Below are 19,848 nucleotides of genomic sequence, written 5' to 3'. Positions count from 1 at the left end.
ATTTCAGAGTTTAATCTATTGAGATCATTCAAAAGATTAAAGAAAGTGATGTCTTGAAGAAGCCATGGGCTAAGATTTTAACTCCCAAGCTAGTCAAGTGTAGCATTCAAAGTTTTGTTATGGCCTGTGTACTAGATAATGGTTAGTTGAGAAGTTTGGAAATATATTCATAGCATCGCATCAAATGAGACATCCAGTATTCATAAGCCGGATATTTCAAATTAGGTTCTCGCAAGTCTAGGGTACTCGCCAAGGCAAATAGCGCCTTTGGAAGACTACACAAAAGAGTCTGGAAAAACAACCACCTGAAAAACACACAAAGATAAGCGTATACAGAGCCGTTGTCATACCCACACTCCTGTTCGGCTCCGAATCATGGGTCCTCTACCGGCACCACCTACGGCTCCTAGAACGCTTCCACCAGCGTTGTCTCCGCTCCATCCTCAACATCCATTGGAGCGCTTTCATCCCTAACGTCGAAGTACTCGAGATGGCAGAGGTCGACAGCATCGAGTCCACGTTGCTGAAGATCCAGCTGCGCTGGATGGGTCACGTCTCCAGAATGGAGGACCATCGCCTTCCCAAGATCGTGTTATATGGCGAGCTCTCCACTGGCCACCGTGACAGAGGTGCACTAAAGAAAAGGTACAAGGACTGCCTAAAGAAATCTCTTGGTGCCTGCCACATTGACCACCGCCAGTGGGCTGATAACGCCTCAAACCGTGCATCTTGGCGCCTCACAGTTTGGCGGGCAGCAACCTCCTTTGAAGAAGACCGCAGAGCCCACCTCACTGACAAAAGGCAAAGGAGGAAAAACCCAACACCCAACCCCAACCAACCAATTTTCCCCTGCAACCGCTGCAACCGTGTCTGCCTGTCCCGCATCGGACTTGTCAGCCACAAACGAGCCTGCAGCTGACGTGGACTTTTTACCCCCTCCATAAATCTTCGTCCGCGAAGCCAACCCAAAGACAGTATTTAGACAGGTCGGGTTAAAGAACTGCATCCCCTCTTAATCCCTGCACTTGTTGGACTTCCCTTTCCAATTTCAACAGTTTAGGTTTTGCTATTTCTATTGGAAGCAGTGAATCTGAAGTTTGCTCTTTGTGTATAATTGCTGGTGTTAGAACAGGTTTTCTTTGTCTTACCATAAGGTGTGCCTTAAATGAGGGTTACTCAATCTTTTATCAGCTTATCCAGTTCCTCCTTTTTGTTTAGTATCTTCATGTAAATGGTATCTTGGTACTTGGCCAATCCATTTTAAATGTTATTTTTAAATATGCTTGTATCGTTCTTGCGTGAAATGTGTTATGGGTTATACAGCCTGCACAATTAGGAGCTCTCAATGTTTAACTTTTCGTTCCTCTGCAAATTGCATTTGTAACTTACTTTCATGAAAATCAATTTTACCTGATTTACTCCAATTGCTTTTTGGTTTTGATTCCTTGATTACAGAGGTTCTCAACCATTTTCTTTCCACTCACTTACCACTTTAAGTAATCCATGCCGTAGGTCCTCTGTGATTAGTAAGGGGTTGGTTAAGGTGGTATGTGTGCTTTAGACCCAATTGTTAATGAAATATTTTGATTGAGAAAAACTGTCATTGGCCCATTTCCTTTGGAGTTATGAAACCATGCACATTACGCGTCAAGTTGGAATGATTAAAACAGTGGTTTTCAAACTTTTTCTTTCCACCCACATACCACCTTAAACAATCCCTTTACTAACCACAGCACTGATGGCATAGGGATTATTTAAAGTGGTATGTGAGTGGAAAGAACAAGGTGGCAAACCACTGCTTTACCATATATATGCCTTCTAATATTTCCACTCTTTTGTTTTTCTAGACCACAGAAAATTAATCCGTCTTTCTACCCTTACACAGTTGTTATCACTTCCTGTACCGTTCCTTCAGATATTGACTATATTCTCTGGTCTTGGCATGCTTCTTAAAGTGTGGTCTACATTGACCACAAAGATCCAACTGTGATTTAAATAGTGGTTTTATGAATGTTTTGCAATACATCCTTTTGTGCCTTTTTAAAACCCAAGGGTACTACGTTGCTTTTTAATCTCCTTCTTGTCCTGCTACTACCATTGATGGGAGCAGATGGGAATCAGTTTCTTGTGTCCATGTGAAACTGTAATTTGTTTTTGTTGTCTCTCATACTCTCTAACAAAGTGAGTTGCTTGTGTGTTAAATTTCATCTTGTATCTTTCCATTACCAACCTTTGTCACCTTGACTATTTACTACATCTGAGTTTCACGTCAACTGCAAACTTTATAAAATTTTCCCAAATTAATTAGATAAAATCTTGAGCTTCAGCTACTTCTCATCTATGAGCAACACAGGAGGAACAAAAATTGCAAAGTGATGTATGACTCTTGTGAAATTAGGGGAGTTGGATGAGTTGCACATAAAATCCAATCTGATCTATCTGGAACAATGTATGTTAAGTTAGGTATAAAGCTAGAAAAGTGTCAATAACCAAATACATCAACCACACAGGATTTAATTAAACTGGATTGGACAGAGAAAGCAGTGCTTAGAAGGTATACTGAAACTGTAGCACACGGAGGTTTGGAGAACATTATAATCCCATGTCGATTACCAATACTGGCATTTTAAGGAATCTGAGTTCAGATATTGGAGCTGGTATCTGAAGTGCAAGTGTTTTTTTTAAAAATATTTTATTTAATACTCCATACATGCAGTAACTACAATTATTATAATATACAGATATCAAAAAGAGAACAAATTGATTACATGAATGTTTTCAACCCATCCCAAAACCCCTCCTTCCCACCCAAAAAAAAACAACAAATTGAAAAATAAAAAAAATGTATAAAAAGATAGAAAAAGTAACAAAGAATGTTGGATTGCAGAGAGAGATGTCATACAGTGCAATTCATCATTTCTAACACAAATATATAGAGGAGGATTCTGCAGGGCCAGAGGGGTAAAAAGGATATCACTACAAATTTAATCCCTTTATCTGAGTATACAGGCGCCTAATTTGTTTTTTTTCCAAAGGGATACAACTTTGAATTTTAGCATGCCACAGTGTCAATGTTAAAGATGTATCCGATTTCCAAGAGATTGAATACATTTTCTTGCAAGTGTTCTGAGGCATCAAGCAAGAGGGGAGTTACCTAGATATTATGATCCAGGAGTTAAACAGGAAAGTTTGCAGACACTGAGCTTGTTCTGAATTGTGCAGAAGTGCTAGAGAAATTCAGTAGGTCATGCAGCATCTATTAGAAAGTAAAGGGAAACCAATGTTTTGGGCTTGAACCTGTAGAACACTTTTGTGTATTGCATTTGATCCAGGAAGTCGCCATAACTTTGGGGTTTGAATGTGGTAAGGACTTTATTAGTGGTCGAAAGTCAAGTAGATATTTGAACTTAGAGTACAGAGAAGGGAGAAGCTTGCTTTTGGGTCATGGAAGGCATGTACTGTTTTTTTAAATTTAAAAAAAAATTTTCATACTATGAACCATATTGACCAAAATACACATAAACCTTTCCCTCTTGAATATACACAGTGTCATTTTCTCCCCCTTTTTTCTTCCCTCCCTTCTTCCCACCCCCCTCCCCACCCACTCAACGTTCAACATATATGATACATTGAACCCATTAAACAATGTCATCACACAATGAAAATAAACAAGAAAATTGTGTCATCTACTTTTACACACTGGGTCAGTTCATTTCGTCGTCTTCTCATTCTGTAATTTTAGGTGGTGAATGTCCGCGGGTTGGACTTCTCTGTTGTGTTCCATATACGGTTCCCAAATTTGTTTGAATACTGTGATCTTTCTTCTAAGTAATACAAGAAATAAAGAACTTGGCCTCAATTTGGATGGAGCACAAAAAAGATTTATTATGATAGCCGTAGCTGTAGCAAAAAAATGTATCATGTCAACCTGGAAATCAGAAGATAGCCTGAAAATACAGCAATGATACATAGAAATGAATAAATGTAGTATTCCATTGGGAAAAATAACATATAATTTAAGAAATGGCATCTACTGTTGTTGATGACAACTGAGTTTGCAGGGTCTTGAGGTTTCAATTTTCAGGGCATTGATATCAATGCTGGATAAGGGGAAAGCTGTTCTATTTGGATGGACTCTGGTCACCAAGCGCCCCATCTCTGAGGATTGGTTCCAACTGCAAAGAACTTCTCCAATAGAGCCCTCTAACAGAAGGCAGTATCCAGAAGTCAGGTTCCAGAATTCGAGTGCAAGCTTTACTAGCTAGGAAATTTAAATTCACAAAATCTGCAATTAAAAGGGCAGTGTTTGTGAAATTAACAGATTGATTGATAACTAACAAATTCACTAAACTTTCAGAAAGAAATGTGACTCAAAAAGTCAATACATTGTTGAGCCCAATTGCCCTCTGAAGCAGCTGAACAAAGTCCATAAGAGCATCATGCTGGTCTATTAGGGTTGTCCATATCAAAACAAACCAGGCACATCATGGCAAGGAAGGGTGATTGGTTAAAAACTTTATTGAAATGTGGACAATTCCCATACCCACATCACATCTTAATAAAAGAACTACTCAGCAAAGCTGCAAGAAACTGCCGAGTGCTGTGAACACAGCTCAGGCCATCATGCAAACTGACCTCTTCTCTATTGACACCTTCTTGGGAATGAGTTGACTTGCCTGAACAGCAGGCAAAACAAAGCTTTTCATTGTATCTCAATACATGTAACAATAACCATATAACATATAACAATTACAGTACGGAAACAGGCCATATTGGCCCTTCTAGTCCGCACCAATTTAAGTGAACTCCACAGAATGTGGGAATAAGCTATTTCCCAGCCTGGCTCTCATGATTTTGATGGTCCCTTGAAGACTTCCTTTGTTCATTATGCTTTTCTTTGAAGTGTGACAGAATGCCAGCTGAAACATCTAATGCACAAGACCAACAATGTTAATGAAATGTCATTTCATCATCCACAATGTATGAAAATGAATTGGTAACAATCTGAAGCTGAATAAACAAATCAATTGGATGAAACAGTAAATCTAAAAGCAATAGGAATAAGGTGGTGACTGTTAAAGGTAGTAACATGCATATTTTTTAAATGGTACAGAAGAATCTGAGCTAAACTAAGTTTTTAGAATCTTTGGTAGTATTTGGATAAAATATTTTTAAAAATGGAAGCACTTGCAACAAAATTGACCTATTAGGGCAGAATTACATTGGTTTCATGTCACCGCCATCATTCCAAAGATGTGATTGTAGTTAAATTCCATGTGTTTCAGGGTCTAGATCTTTAAGAGATGAGGAAAATAGTTATGGAGGTGGTGAAATTGTAATAATGGATGGGATAAAGGATGTTTGGAAACTATCAAGATACACTTGGTGCCCATGAGATTTGGGGCAAAAGAGGTATGTTGGAGGCAAGTGTTTTAATAGATAGGTGAGTTGACATTAAGATTCATTTTCAGTTTGGCAGGTTGCAAATGGTGGTAAACTGCCAGGACCCCTAGTCTCGACTGCATGACTCTCCGAATATGCTGATGGTACAAAGATTAGGTATGAAGGTAAGATGATGAGGCTACGAAGGAATATAGACAAAAGGAAACGAACATGGCAGATGAGATGATAATGGATGGCATAAGAAAAATATGAAATGTCCAGTTTAGCAGGAAACATGAAAATTTACTCTTAAATGACAAGTTGGGTAATGTTGGGGTTCATCAGACTCTTGTGCACACATCACAGTGATAATAAATACAAAATGTAATTGGTGAGATAAATGGTCAATAAGCATTTGCCATGAAAAAATTTGAATTTGGAGTAAAGAAGTATTACTCTCCTGGTGGTGAGTTTGGTCATCATATCCAAAGAGGGGTGGTTTGCTTTACTGTGAGTGCAAAGATTAAATTGGCCCTATAAATTTTCTATAGTCTTGCAACTGACTGTTAAAGATTAAAAGTTCAAGATTCAATTCATTCTCATGTAATAAAAACAGTGTCATATTACACAAAATTGCCTTTTGTCTGCTGTAAGGCAGACAGATTCACCATTAGCAGAAATTGCCTGAAGTGCCTCTTACAGTTAGAGAAAGAGAAACAAAAGTGAGCTCCCCCCCAGAGTCGGAGTGTCCGTGGATTCACCTCTAGCGCTTCCACAGCCAGATAGAGTCCAGTCCAAATCATCGGCAACTCTAGCTCCAGAACTGAACCTCCAGCGCAATCTTGCATCCGGTTCTACTATCTGATACCCCTTATTTTATCTTATTTTTATATAATTTATCTTATTTTTATATAATTCCTGTTAGCCAGAATTCAAGCAACCAGCAAAAAAAAAATTGCAAAAATAAATAGGTAAAAATATGAAAGTTTAAAATTGGGCACCCCTAGCACACCAATAACACAGCATGCAATCTCAAGCAACTGGGAAATTCAATTATCTGGCATCTACCGATCTCTATAGATGCCAGATATTGGGTGTTTCACTGTATTTAATAATTTTCCTGAAGAATCACAAAGCTCTGTATTAGTTTTCAAGCTTGGCCAACAGAGCGATGAGGTTGTGCTTAGTAGTGTAACTTGCAGATTGGTCTGATCTCATAATTTTTCCCAACTAAAATAATAGTAACAGACCTATTTTTATGTCAGATTTTCTTGATATTTCTGTATCCAAACAAAACGTAGAAAGAGAAAATAAAGATGCATCCCTTGTGCTTAAGGGTTATTGATAATTAGCAATAACATTGGGAACCACAAATCAATATTAGAGGTATTAACAAAGTTGATATTTTTTCATTTTAAGATCCTGAAGCTGCAAGAACAGCAAATACCAAGATCACCACCACACTTGGGCTGGTGGTTCATGCAGCAGGTAATGTTAACCCATTGTGCCTTGTAATAGCTTTAAGAGCACTGTCGATGCTGATAGTACTTTTTCTAAAATGCACGTCAAGATTTCAAAGAAATTCCTCTCTTAACGGGGTAAATAGACAATTTGAATTTTCAGTGGCCCAGTCAGCAGATGGGGGGAAAATACTCGAGAGTGGTCATTATCCTTTGACTCCTGCTAAAAAGTGTAAGGAGTTGGTTTTGAAGTGCCCATGAATTACTATTTTAAGTGATTGCCCAAAAGTGCGAAGACTACAGAGCATCACTTCAGTAAGTATGAGAAAAGTGAGATTAGATGTAGTCTCTTGCATTCAGTAGTGAATGGAGAAACGATGGGGAATCAGGAAATCCAGAGAGACAAATAGAATTTGCCTTTCCTCACCTTATAGAAATTGAGAGTTTTGTGAGAACTTCAAATAAATTGACTGAGTTAAAAGCATGCAGAAAGAGGGGATAAAAGGCAGGAAATCCCTTGGATCTGGCTGGTTTAAAAGTGGTGAAAATAGTAAATGCATTGGCTTGAATATCAAATATTCTCTAGATTCTCTCAATTCTGGGGACTGGAAGGCAGCAGATGTAATTCTGTTCAAGGAAACAAGAACTTGGAACCAGTAATAGGGAAATGCTAGAATTAACTGTGAACATGTTGATGATTAGTTTTAATGAAAGGGAAATTGTGTGTTGATGAATATGATTAGTCTTCTTGGGATATATCCAGCTTGATGGGTCATGGAGGAAACAGTACAGGACAAACATGGAATATTTTAGATTTTCAGAAGGAACTTTGAAAGATGCCACAGGGTTGTGGCAAATTTGATTCCTGCAATTGAAAGAATTGTGTTGGCACTAATTGCAGATCAGTGAATAGAATGCTAAGAATACAAATGTTCAGATAATTTTCAATAACCTGATTTTGTGTGGTAAAAATTGGTGCTTGGAACTCCATCGACCTTCAATGTATGATTTGGATGAGGAGAGCAAGGGAATGTGCACAGGTTGATAACACTGCAGTGATAATTGGGGCACACAAGTCTAAGGAGGAAGTAAAGACACTGCAAGGGATTAACAGGTGAAGTGAGTGGCTAAAGAGGCGATGGACTGATTATAACGTGGAGAGGAATGAAACTGTTTGCTTCGCTAGGGAAAATGGAAACAAATATAAATTTTCTTTCAATGAACAATGGTCATAGAATTAAGGTGGTCTTGCACAAAAATCCCAAAATTAATGTGCATCTAGAGTAGATAGGAGGAGCTCTGTTATCCCTATACCACAGATGCTCTGTGATTCATAAGGGATTGCTTAAAGTGGTATGTTAGTGGGAAGAGAAGGTTGTGAACCACTGCTCTAGACCCAATTGTTACTGAAATATTTTGCTTGAGAAAAACTGTCATTGACCCATTTCCTTTTTAGTTATGAAACTGTGCACGTAACAAGCCAATTAGGTACGATTAAAGCAGTGGTTTTCAAACGTTTCCACTCACATACCACCTTAAGCAATCCCCTACTAATTAGAGCACTTATGGCATAGGGATTGCTTAAAGTAGAATGCGAGTTTAGGGAGGCAGTTTGAAAACCACTGCTCTAAATTAAAATTAAATAAATTCATATGTAATTTTTGCTAATCAAAGCTAAACAAATTTGCATTTACAAATTGAGCACCATTGACGATATTATTGCAAGAGCATGCAGAGCAGGAAACAATGCTGGAGGAGCTCTGGTTGAGTGGCAGCAGGAGGAGAAAAAGAATGGTCAAAGTCGATGAAGGGTTCAGATGTGAAACATCAGCCGGTCTGTAACTCCCACTGACGCTGCTTCCCTGCTGAATTCATCCTGTAGTTTCTGTGCAATTTATTATTGTTAATGTTTTGGAATAATTCCTGTCACCATAATTTTCTCACTCTTCCAGGAAATAATTTAGAAACATTTACATTTTTTGGTGTCTTGTTTTTTTGAGCCATTCTCCCTGCTTTGTTCCTTTAAGGCTGGTCCCTTTTCTAGTTTTCTAGTGATGTGTGCAGTTGCAGACTGGATCTCTGTCGAGCCCTAACTCAATCTTTAAACGCATAAAGGCATAGCTTTAAAAGATGTCGATCAGGCTTGTTCAGATCCTGTTTGCCTTTGAATGGAAATCAGAGTTGTGAAACAAACAGCAATTATGTATTTTAGAATGTTTGGTTTAATAGAGAATTTGATTATTCATGTTCAGGTTCTTTTGGCCCATTGTTTCCTGCCTGTTAATGTGATACCAGAATTGTACTGGGATCTGCAAAAAAAATTTTTTTTTCTTTGACCAAGTTGTGACTAATAACATTTGTTTGAAATTTGTCAGTTCAGTCCATTGCAGGGAGAAATTGTGTCTGAAGCAACGTATTTCCTTTTAAATTTCCCCCCTTTCCCAATACTGGGCTTCATCTGTTCCTTTCCCTTTCAGCGGATGGCATTGCATTGGGTGCAGCAGCTTCCACGTCACAGACGAGTGTACAGTTGATTGTATTTGTAGCTATAATGTTGCACAAAGTAAGTATCTAAAATTTGGATTTTCTTTATTACTGCATTCTGCAAGTGAGGTTACTGTATTCATAGCCTAGGGCTATTAATCCAGAGATGGTTAACCAGGTGAAGCAAATTGTCAGGAGGAGGCAGTGATATGGGCCAGCTAAGTAATGGGTGGTTGGATTACTATCAAGTACAATGTGAGGTTGCCCATGTTCATAGATTGGATCAGCAGAATGACTCTTAAAAAGGTGACATAGTAGTTCATGTTAATTTACGGTGGGATTTGGGTGTCCTTTTGCTTGCCTCACAAATAAAGAGGCAGAAAGCAAATACGAAGGCAAATGTGCTGTTGGTACTGGTGCTGCAATTGGAATACTGTTCACCATTTTGGTCTCCTTACCAAAGGATTGATCAAGTTGTGTGGGAGAGGTGGTGTGTGGAAATACCTATTCACACAGTTCATTCCTGCGATGAGAAAGCTGTTCAGTGAGGAAAGACTGAAGAGCTGAGAGGATCGAACAAGAAAATAGAGTTGATGTGGTTATTTTATGAGAATTGAACTTTAAAAAAAAAACCATCTGGTCCTTTTGAAGAGGAAATCTAAAACCATTCCATATTCTGGCACCTGTACGTCTAGATCCACAGTAATGTGGCAGGCTCTTAACTGTCCACTCCAATGGCTTTCTATTCCCTCCTCACAGTATTTAAAAAAAAGCCGCTGCTGGAGCTGTTATAATGGTAGTGCTACTGCTGGCATGGACAGGGAGAGTAGAGATGCATGCTGCACCACAGACTCATACTTTCCAAAGCTTGATGCTGACAGCTCTGTTCAGGCTTTAATCGGCCTGTTATAGAAGCCAACTTTTTTTGATATCCTGGATTCATGGTGTCTACTCAAGATGGTGACGCCTGTGCTGGGCAGCTACCGTGAGGAGTAGTAGTGTCCAGAGGAGCTGGGCATGAGTAAAGGAGAGAGCATCCCCCACCCCTCTCCCTTGAGAAGAAGCATGGAAGGTGACTCCACAGGGAAGATGACCACAGCAGCCAACCAGCAAGGGACTCAATGGACCTACACGGCTGCAGGCTGTTGGGAATGCGGTCAAAGGGCCCACACAGGAGACTGGTACATGGGAATCAGTTATTGGAACTGGGATTCAAGAGAGTGCTGAGGGCAAGAAAGTCTTCCAAAGGGTCTTGGATGCTGAAAGCTTCCTGATTACATCAGAGCTTTGGATCTGGAGCTCAGGTTGCCGATGGATCGAACAGGAGCCTGCAGCTGCAGAGGCTGCTGGAGCACTAGAGGTGAATCCACATACACTGTCTCTAAAGGGACTCTTGCATCTCTTTCTCTTTTTGTTAGGAGAGCTAGGCAATGCTCAAGGTGACACTTTGTTTGCCTTCTGGCAGACAAAAGTTGAAGATTCATGTATCAGCCATTCCCAGCCAGTTTTTTTTTCTCTATTGTACCCCTAGGAATCTGCTCAAAGTTTATGGGACCCTTCCCTGTGAAGCAGTCATTTTGGGTTTTTTTTCATACTTCTCTCCTACTGACTAAATTAAAGAAAAGTTACATGAGGTGAAAAGAAAGCAAGGCTTTTACTTAATGTGCTGTGGCGCCCCCGTTGAGAATGGCTGGTGTGCATTACATTTTATTATGTATTATTATGTGAACAAAATAAATCTTTGAACGCCACCAGAGATGGGGGCACAGGGAGAATGGAGAAGCTGTGGATTTCAATCTGAGGGCTTCAGGTCAAGGGATAGGAAGGAAGTTTTCTCCTAATTACCATCTTCATTTACGAGTACTCTTCCACAAAGAACATCACACTTGGAGGTACAGAGGGTACAAAAGGTAACCTGGACAGAGAGGGCTTTGTTGTCTTTCAACTTGAGTGTCTTGACAGTGATGTACAGCACTGAAGCATGACTGGTTTAGAATGGTTTCCTGCTTGATCTTGTTCTAACTGGTCTACCTCCCACAGATTTCTTGCAGAGATGAAATCCTGCCTTTAATATGGATTGTGTTCTGAAGAGCACATGCCGAAAGTGATGGAATAGAAGGATTCATACCTCAACATTTGTGAAGTCGAGTTAGAATCTTTTTAAAAAAAAAATTTAAATCCAGAAAAGGTAGGGTCGGAGGGGAGAGTTGGAATGAGTAAAATGAGCTGGAGTGTTGTGAAATCCAAAGTTGTCAGTGATGTTCTCTGTGAGCCAGATAAACCTCAGTTGTTGACTTTCAACTCTCCTCTGAAAAAGGTAAATTTCCACCAGCAATTGAATACATTTTACCACTATGTGCTCAGCTATGAGGAATGCTACCTGGCCATCTGTACACAAGTTTCAGTTTGTTTAAAGCAAATGTCCCTGAAATTTCCAGCAGCCATTGTGGCATGACATTTATAGACGTATTTTTGACTTTTCTCCATGATTTTATAATCCAGCAGTATCATAGAATAATAGGGAAAAAGTACAGGAAAAGATCATTCAAACTTTCATACCTGCACCACCATTCAGTATGACCATGGCTGATCATGTGTACCCTATTCCTGATTTCTCTCCATTCTCCTTGATCAATTTATTCAACTCCCTTTTGAATATATGGAACAAAATGGCTTTGATCAGGAGTTCCACAAGTTCACAAGAAGTTTTCCCTTATCTCAGTCCTAAGTGGTTAGGCTGTGTCCCCTTAATCTGGACGTCCCCCAATGTCTAGTCCTGTCCGAATCTTGTCTTGTGAGAGGCCCTCTCGTTTTTATAAATTCTAAATATAACCTAAGTCTCAACTGTCCTCTGAAAAAGGCAAATTGCCACCAGCAATTGAATACATTTTACCACTGTGTGCTCAGCTATGAGGAATGCTACCTGGCCGTCTGTATACAAGTTTCAGTTTGTTTAAAGCAAATGTCCCTGAAATTTCCAGCAGCCATTGTGGCATGACATTTATAGATGTATGGTATGGTCAGAGGGAATATTATGTAGAAGGTCCACTCCAGAGGTTTGAATACAGAATGTTCAATGCAATGCTCTTGGAAGAATGCACTGTCAGAGGTGAACTCTATCAGATGAGGTGTCATCAGAGAGGTATAGACTTAAAGTTTGTTGAAAGAGCAGCAGTGGAGTTCTGTCTAGTGTAACAGTGAGATAGTATTCTGCTTAATTTCAGTAAAAAAGCAACTGGGCGGAGGAAAATGGCCTGTCCAAAGTATTTATTAAGGCAGTATTATGTAACAGTGCTTCTAAAGGCCCTTTCAGGTGAACCCTCAGCCTTGAGGCTGGCGACAGGAGTGGATTTAAAACTGGTAACTTGTCGCGGCAGCTACGATGAAAGAAACTCACAACCACCACGTTGAAGGTTCTCAACGACCGTTTATTTCAAATCCCACGTGCGCCCCTTTAAGGGCTGCATGGGCGGTGACGACATAATGTCTGCCTGAGGCGCGCGCTGGGCTAAAGTCACGAGGCAAGGAGGTCCCTTGTGGCTGCCCCGCCACGTGACGGTACAACCGGGGCCAGTTCGCCACGAGGTGGCAGTTCTAAAAGGCTGCTACAGCGTTGTCTGGTCCACCTAAAAGGGCCTATTCATATCCAGAGGCACCTCGTAGCGCCCTCCGCATCTGATGGAGGCGGGGCGACTGGTGCCACAGCGCCACCCGTCATAAATATGCGGCATAGTAATGGCAGTCTTCCCTACCCATAATCCCCTACACAGGTGAAACTGCTCTGTGTTTCCACAACAGTTCCAGCTGCATGGGGGAATTATGGGTAGGGAAGACCAATATTGCTCTGCCGCGTTTTGAGCTGCAGAGAGCAGCCCCGAAGACTGAAGCGCCCAGTGAGGTGCAGGAGTGGCCAGCCAAGCTGTCACAGCCCGCACAGGCCACCCCTGCCCCCACAGACCTCCGCTGCCTCAATGTCCCCTTCCCTAGCGGGGCAGGGGCTGTCGGCAGAGAACTGTGCTATTATCCCTCCCCAGGAGGGTTGGCATCAGTGCCTTGGAGGCACTTTGGGCACATTCAGGTGAGTGGGTATTGAGGTGCAAGGGGGGATATTCTATGGAGGATATAGGTTATGGTCAGTTAGGGGGTAGTGGTCATGTGGTATCAAGAGACTTGGGGAACTTTCCTGGGGAAGTAGGGGATCTAATGGATATCCGGATCCAGAAGCAGGAGGTTGTGAGTAAATTGTTGGGACTGAGGGCTGATAAATCCCCAGGGCCTGATGGGCTGCATCCCAGGGTGCTTAAAGAAGTTGCTATGGAAATTGTGGAGGCACTAGTCGACATTTTCCAAAGTTCCATAGATTCGGGGGAGGTCCCTGAGGATTGGAGAGTGGCTGATGTGGTGCTGATTTTTAAGAAGGGAGGGAGGGAGAAAACGGGAAATTATAGACCGGTCAGCCTGACGTCAGTGGTGGGGAAGATATTGGAATCTATCATAAAAGGAGTAATAGCAGAACACTTAGGCAGAAATAATAGTATAAGGGCTAGTCAGCATGGATTCCTTAAGGGTAAGTCATGCTTGACTAACCTTCTGGAATTTTTCGAGGATGTGACAAAGAGGGTGGACTTGGGAGAGCCAGTGGATTTGGTGCATTTGGACTTCCAGAAGGCCTTTGATAAGGTACCGCACGGGAGACTAGTGGGCAAGATCAGGGAGCATGGTATTGGAGGTAAGATGCTGACATGGATAGGAAATTGGTTAAGAAATAGGAAACAAAGGGTTGGAGTAAGCGGGTCTTTTTCAGGATGGCAGGATGTGACGAGTGGAGTGCCGCAGGGATCGGTATTGGGTCCTCAGTTGTTTGTAATTTATGTAAATGATTTGGATGAGGGGATTATTAATAACTTGAGCAAATTTTCAGATGACACTAAACGGTGGCGGTGTGGGGTGTGAGGAGGATGTCAGGAAAATGCAGAGGGACTTGGACAGTTTGGGGGAGTAGGCTGCTGAATGGAAGATGACGTTCAATGTGAGCAAATGTGAGGTTATCCATTTTGGGGGCAATAATAGGAAAGCTGAGTATTATTTAAATGGAGACAAGCTAGGGAGTGGGGAGGTGCAAATGGATCTGGGTGTACTTGTTCACCGGTCACTGAAGGCTAACATGCAGGTTCAGAAAGCTGTGAAGGCAAATGGCATGTTGGCTTTCATAAAGAGGGGATTGGAGTATAGGAACAGAGACGCCCTTCTGCAGTTGTACAGGGCCCTGGTGAGACCCCACCTGGAGTATTGCGTCCAGTTCTGGTCTCCAATTTTGAGGTAGGACATACTAGCTATAGAGGGTGTGCAGTGCAGATTTACAAGGTTAGTTCCAGGGATGGCAGGGTTGACATATGCTGAAAGGCTAGAAAAACTGGATTTGTATCCGATGGAGTTTAGAAGGATGAGGGGGGACATGATTGAGGTATACAAAATTATCAGGGGGATAGACAGGATGAAGTCAGATTACTTATTCCTAATGATGGGGGAGACAAGGACTAGAGGGCATAGTTTAAGAATACAGGGTAGGCCCTTTAGGACGGAGATGAGAAAACATTTTTTTACCCAGAGAAGTGTGAATCTGTGGAATGCTCTGCCACAGAGGGTGGTAGAGGCAGATTCGCTGATTATGTTCAAAAGAGAGTTAGATAAAACTCTAGTGGGCAAAGGAGTTAAGGGTTATGGGGATAAGGCTGGAAAGGGGTACTGATAGTAATGATCAGCCATGATCTATAAAATGGCGGTGCTGGCTCGACGAGTCGAAGGGCCTACTCCAGCTCCTATTGTCTATTGTCATGGCTTTACACTGGGGTGTTCAGGCTCCCTGAAAGGGCCTTAAGGTATTCTCTCCTTTAGCAGTTACAGTATTTTGGATGTAGGGTTTCCAATCCTTGCATTCAGGACTATGATAAATTGCTCATCTCTTCAGCCTGTGTTCTAAGTTTTGTGCTTGCTCCTCGATTGTCGTGCACCAACAGTGATGCACTTTGGGGGTGCTGAGGATCTAAGATTGGATGGAGAAACCTATGATGGAGGTCTACAAGATTATGAAAGGCATAGATGGTGGACAGCCAGCATCTTTTTCTTGGTAGCAAAACCCAGAGGATATCAGGTGAAGGGTGGAAAGTTCAGGGGAGATGTCAGGGTTAAGTTTTTTTTTAATACACCGAGTAGTAGATGCCTGAAATGTATTATCAGATTGTTGGTGGAGGCTGGTACAATAGACATGTAAAGGTCTCTTATTAGAAAGGTGCTTGGATGCAAGAAAAAGGTTATGGATGTGAGGTAGGGAAGGTTTCAATTGTGTAGGTTTATATAGGACACAAAATTGTGGGCCAAAGGGCCTGTACTGTGCTGTAAGGTAATGACACAAGCAACTGGAAGCATCCTGCATGGACTGTTAAATGGTGCTCTGCAATCATTGTGTTCTCTCTTTTAGGCGCCAGCTGCTTTTGGTCTGGTTTCTTTCCTTATGCACGCAGGACTCGAAAGGAACCGAATCAGGAAACACCTACTGGTATTTGCGTTAGCAGCACCACTGCTCTCCATGGTCACTTACTTGGGCCTGAGTAAGGTATAGGATGTTTTTTTTTAAAATGAAATGGTATCTAATTAAATTTGGAGCCATGGCTCAGTAACAGGCCCTTTTGGCCCATGAGTCAGTGCCACCCAAATATACAAATTAACATGCCAGACCCTCTATGTTCCTGGAGGAAACCCACGTAGACATGGGGAGAGCGTACAAACTCTCGGCAGACAGCATGGGATTCAAATCTGGGTCATGAGCACTGTAACAGCACTGCACTATTATCACAGCACTTAATCATGATGTCGTGCTGATGTGTGAAGAAATCACAACAGAGTAATGCCAGCAAGTTACTTGCGGCATAGCTCAATAATCAATCCATCAGTCTATTTTTCCTATTGTTTGTGAAGTTATTGGTGAAGGCCCAAAAAAACACCTTGTTTTTACTATTAGCCTGAAGGAGGACAGAGTCTCTTGGCCTGACATCTCATTCAAGGATAGGACATGTCTGACTGACCTGTACTCTCTACTGAGGTTGTCAGCCAACAACATGTAGTAGGACATTGGCCTTCAGCTAAAGCTAACATTTGTCAGTAGCAGAGTTTGGGTAATTTTTAATCAAAGCTTTTATTGTTGTGTCATCTATAAAACAGAACTGGTGATGAAATTCAAGAAAATGAGGTTTTTTTTCCCCTTGTTAAACCAGAGGAAACACACATCAATCAAATCATTGCAAAAAAGATTGTTCTGTTTTTTTCCATCAATTATTTGTGTTCTCAGTTTTTGAAATAGTTAGTCCTCTGTCCAACTGGAATGCACTGAATCCAAGGGGATTCTGACGTGATGGTGTGAGAAAGCTCAGTTGATGTAATTTTACATTCTCATGAGCACTGGGAAGCTTTAGCCTCTGACAGTACAGTCCGCAAGCAACATGGAGCTTGACATCATTGTTAATCTGGTTCTGCCTTTGACTTGCTGGGGAACAGTTTTATGCTTGGGGTAGCTTGGGAGGCTGCAGATATTTCATATTATATGATATGTACAGCATTCCAGAAGCTTTTTAAAAAAATTTTTGCTGTTAAACAAGAATATCTGCAGATGTGTGATAAGTTCCGAAACATTGATTGCCTTTCACTTCATATGGATGCTTCGTGCCCTGCAGAGTTTCTTCAGCCCTTTTGAGTATTGCATTTTTAAATCTTGCTTTGGGTAGGTAGCAAAGGGAAAAGTTTTTTTTTCTCCTCTTGTCACACTTTTGACATTTTGAAGTAGGCTGAAAATACACAACACTTTTTAAAATTCTCCTTTTTCTGAAATACTTGGGTTAAAACTTCTGCTAAAATAGCAGGAAGAAGTTTCTTTGATTTGTCATAATATACAGAGCAATTTTAATGAGTTTTTTTCCCAATCGAGGAGCGGGGTTTTGAATCCAGGGCATTGTTGGTATCTGGAACTGACACTTTGTAATTGCACCATTTGATTGGACATACAGTACTACTGTTATAGAATAGCCAGATACATGTTAAAGTATTTTAATGGTGATCTGTTTCAGAGCTATTTTAAGCCGATTTGCAGCTGCATGACTTGCCAACAGAGTTGGATATAAAGGACCTTGGAATATCCTGAGGTGCTGGTTGTTAATTAATCTTAGATGCAGTTTGCATCTGGATTGAGATGATCTGATTGATGTTTGTCAATAGTTCTGCCATTTTATTATTGTACTGAATTTAACCAGCTAATTTTAAAATTGATATTCTTTAAAATAGTTTTGTGAATTGAACATATGCTGTTTGCCAGATAATACTTGTGTTTCCTTTTCTTCCATGTTCTTGCAGAGCAGTAAAGAAGTACTTTCAGAAGTGAATGCCACTGGAATCGCCATGCTGTTTTCAGCAGGAACTTTCCTATATGTAGCCACTGTGCACGTTCTTCCAGAGGTGGGGGGCACCGGCCACAGTCACAAGGCTGAGTCAGGTGGGAAGGGACTCAGTCGACTTGAGGTTTGCACGCTCATCCTGGGCTGCCTGATTCCATTGGTACTGTCAGTAGGTCACCAGCATTAACCATTAGCAGCCCAGTAGGAACCTGGATAGTGAAGAGTCTGCTAACTCTCCTATGATTGGTTGGCAGGACTACTACATCTGCTGGAATTTTTCCCTTTCACTCTTTCCTGTGAAGTTCCAAATGAAATGGATTGGAAATATAAAAAAATTAAGTGAAATTCAGCCACAAAGTAAATAAGATGGGGGGAAATTCTGGTAGTGTAGCCATTATAAAAAGTAAGGTAAACAAGAAGTTTGCAGATGCTGGGGAACTAGTACAAAACAGAAAAGTGTTGGAGGAACTCAGCAGGCCATGCAGCATCCATGGAAAGCAATAGGCAGTCGACATTTCAAGCCTGAGTCCTTCAGGTATGGCTCAAGCCCGATTAGTCAATTGCCTATTGCTTTCCATGGTTGCTGAGTTCCTCCAACGATTTTGTGTATTTTGAAAGGTGAGTTTTGTTTACTGTAACAACAAAGCTGGAAACCGCTGAACTTGTTTCAACACATGAACAGGATGTACATTGTAATTAGTGTCTAGTCACAATGACTAAAGCACATGCATTTACTAAATTATCAATGAACTTGGGCTACATTGGAGATAATCCAGGGCATTAATCAAGCCAAGAGAATTAACACCAGGTTATGAATATGTGAAATATAATTTTGATGGGATTTTATTCATAAGTGTACAGTCTTAAATAATTTGGCTCGTGAGCTTGGTGCCTGCTAGTTCAGTGTCTGTGTTTAAATAATAGGATTTTGGCAGGCTAATATATTTGGGAAGAATTTTTGTTCATGGTCCTCTGTTAATGTATATGGGGAACGGTAATTAAAATAAGCTCTCAAACTTCCATTTTAATGGTCGACCCTATTGTGCAGCCAGTAGGTGGGTGTAGGATGAGTGTTCCCGATAAATGAAGTGTGAAGGATGAAATACCATTACTCTGACTTGTGAATATTCATTGTTCAGTTGCTTCAGGTAAACTGAAATCATTCCATGGACAATGGCCTTATTTTTTCAACTCTTTGTACACGTTAACAGATCTTGCAGAATTTTTGTTTTTAAGATGTATATCTATAAATAAATTTTTAATAAGTGGCCATTCTTGATTTTGTGCAACTTCTATCCCAACACTTATAAAGACCTCCCCTTAAACTGAAAAGCATTCTGCTCCGATCTCTGTTCTCCAGATAAAATGGAATGATATTTCGAACAACAGTCCCTTTTGGAATCTTGCATCACATCGAGGTAACTATTTATTAGATGGTACTGTGCCAGCTCTTTGAAAGAACTGTTTGGTTATAAATCAATTGTACATCAATGAAACGGGACTTTCATGAAACTGGGCCCTTGCAGGCATTGAACTTACCAACAATCGTCGCGTTTACCTTTGTATGCTCCTCAGCCTATGGTTCATACTCATTTCAGTCTTGTTCTTTTCACCCTGTAATCCTCAAAATTCTCCCTCAAAGTATTTATCCAAAATTATATAGAATCTCCACCATATCCTTTGGGATCAGCATTTTTGGATCCCAGTAACCACTGTATATTTTGGTGTTCAAGTCGACATGCATATAAGTCACACACACACACACAAAAAAAAACACTTTTTTGCAGCCTGATTTTAAGGGTTGTATCATACATCCAGTGTAAAAGTCAACTCCGGGTTTCTGGCTGTCTGGGCTAGCAAGTCAACTGGCGTATAGGTTGACCCCGCCCCCAAAAAAAATCATGACGCCTGAGATTAGCCATTGACCGGTGTATAAGTTGACTGCCAGAGTGCATGCTCTGTTGCGGCATTCTTTTTCCTGCATGCACGCATTGATCTGCGTATTGGCTGGAGGTGATCGCTACCGTGGAGGGCACATTGAAACCACGCAATTCTTGAAGCAAGAAAATGAATAATTGTAC

General features: G+C 40.9%; 1 protein-coding gene across 3 annotated transcripts in view; it reads left to right on the top strand.

Annotated features, from left to right (window-relative positions):
- slc39a9 (solute carrier family 39 member 9) overlaps positions 1–19,037 on the top strand; it is a 40,958-nt gene extending 21,921 nt beyond the window's left edge. For 2 of the 3 annotated variants that reach the window (XM_069917305.1, XM_069917303.1), the window contains 4 exons: positions 6,802–6,870; positions 9,320–9,405; positions 15,805–15,939; positions 17,727–19,037. In XM_069917305.1, coding sequence (XP_069773406.1) covers positions 6,802–6,870; positions 9,320–9,405; positions 15,805–15,939; positions 17,727–17,954 — 518 coding nt within the window. In that variant the 3' untranslated portion in view covers positions 17,955–19,037. The remainder of the gene's footprint in view (positions 1–6,801; positions 6,871–9,319; positions 9,406–15,804; positions 15,940–17,726) is intronic. The other variant, XM_069917304.1, reaches the window with a different exon arrangement.
- Positions 19,038–19,848: the final 811 nt, after the last annotated feature.

This window comes from Narcine bancroftii, chromosome 2 (assembly GCF_036971445.1).
Source record: "Narcine bancroftii isolate sNarBan1 chromosome 2, sNarBan1.hap1, whole genome shotgun sequence".
Lineage (NCBI taxonomy): Eukaryota > Metazoa > Chordata > Chondrichthyes > Torpediniformes > Narcinidae > Narcine > Narcine bancroftii.
This window is presented reverse-complemented; position numbering and strand designations above follow the sequence as displayed.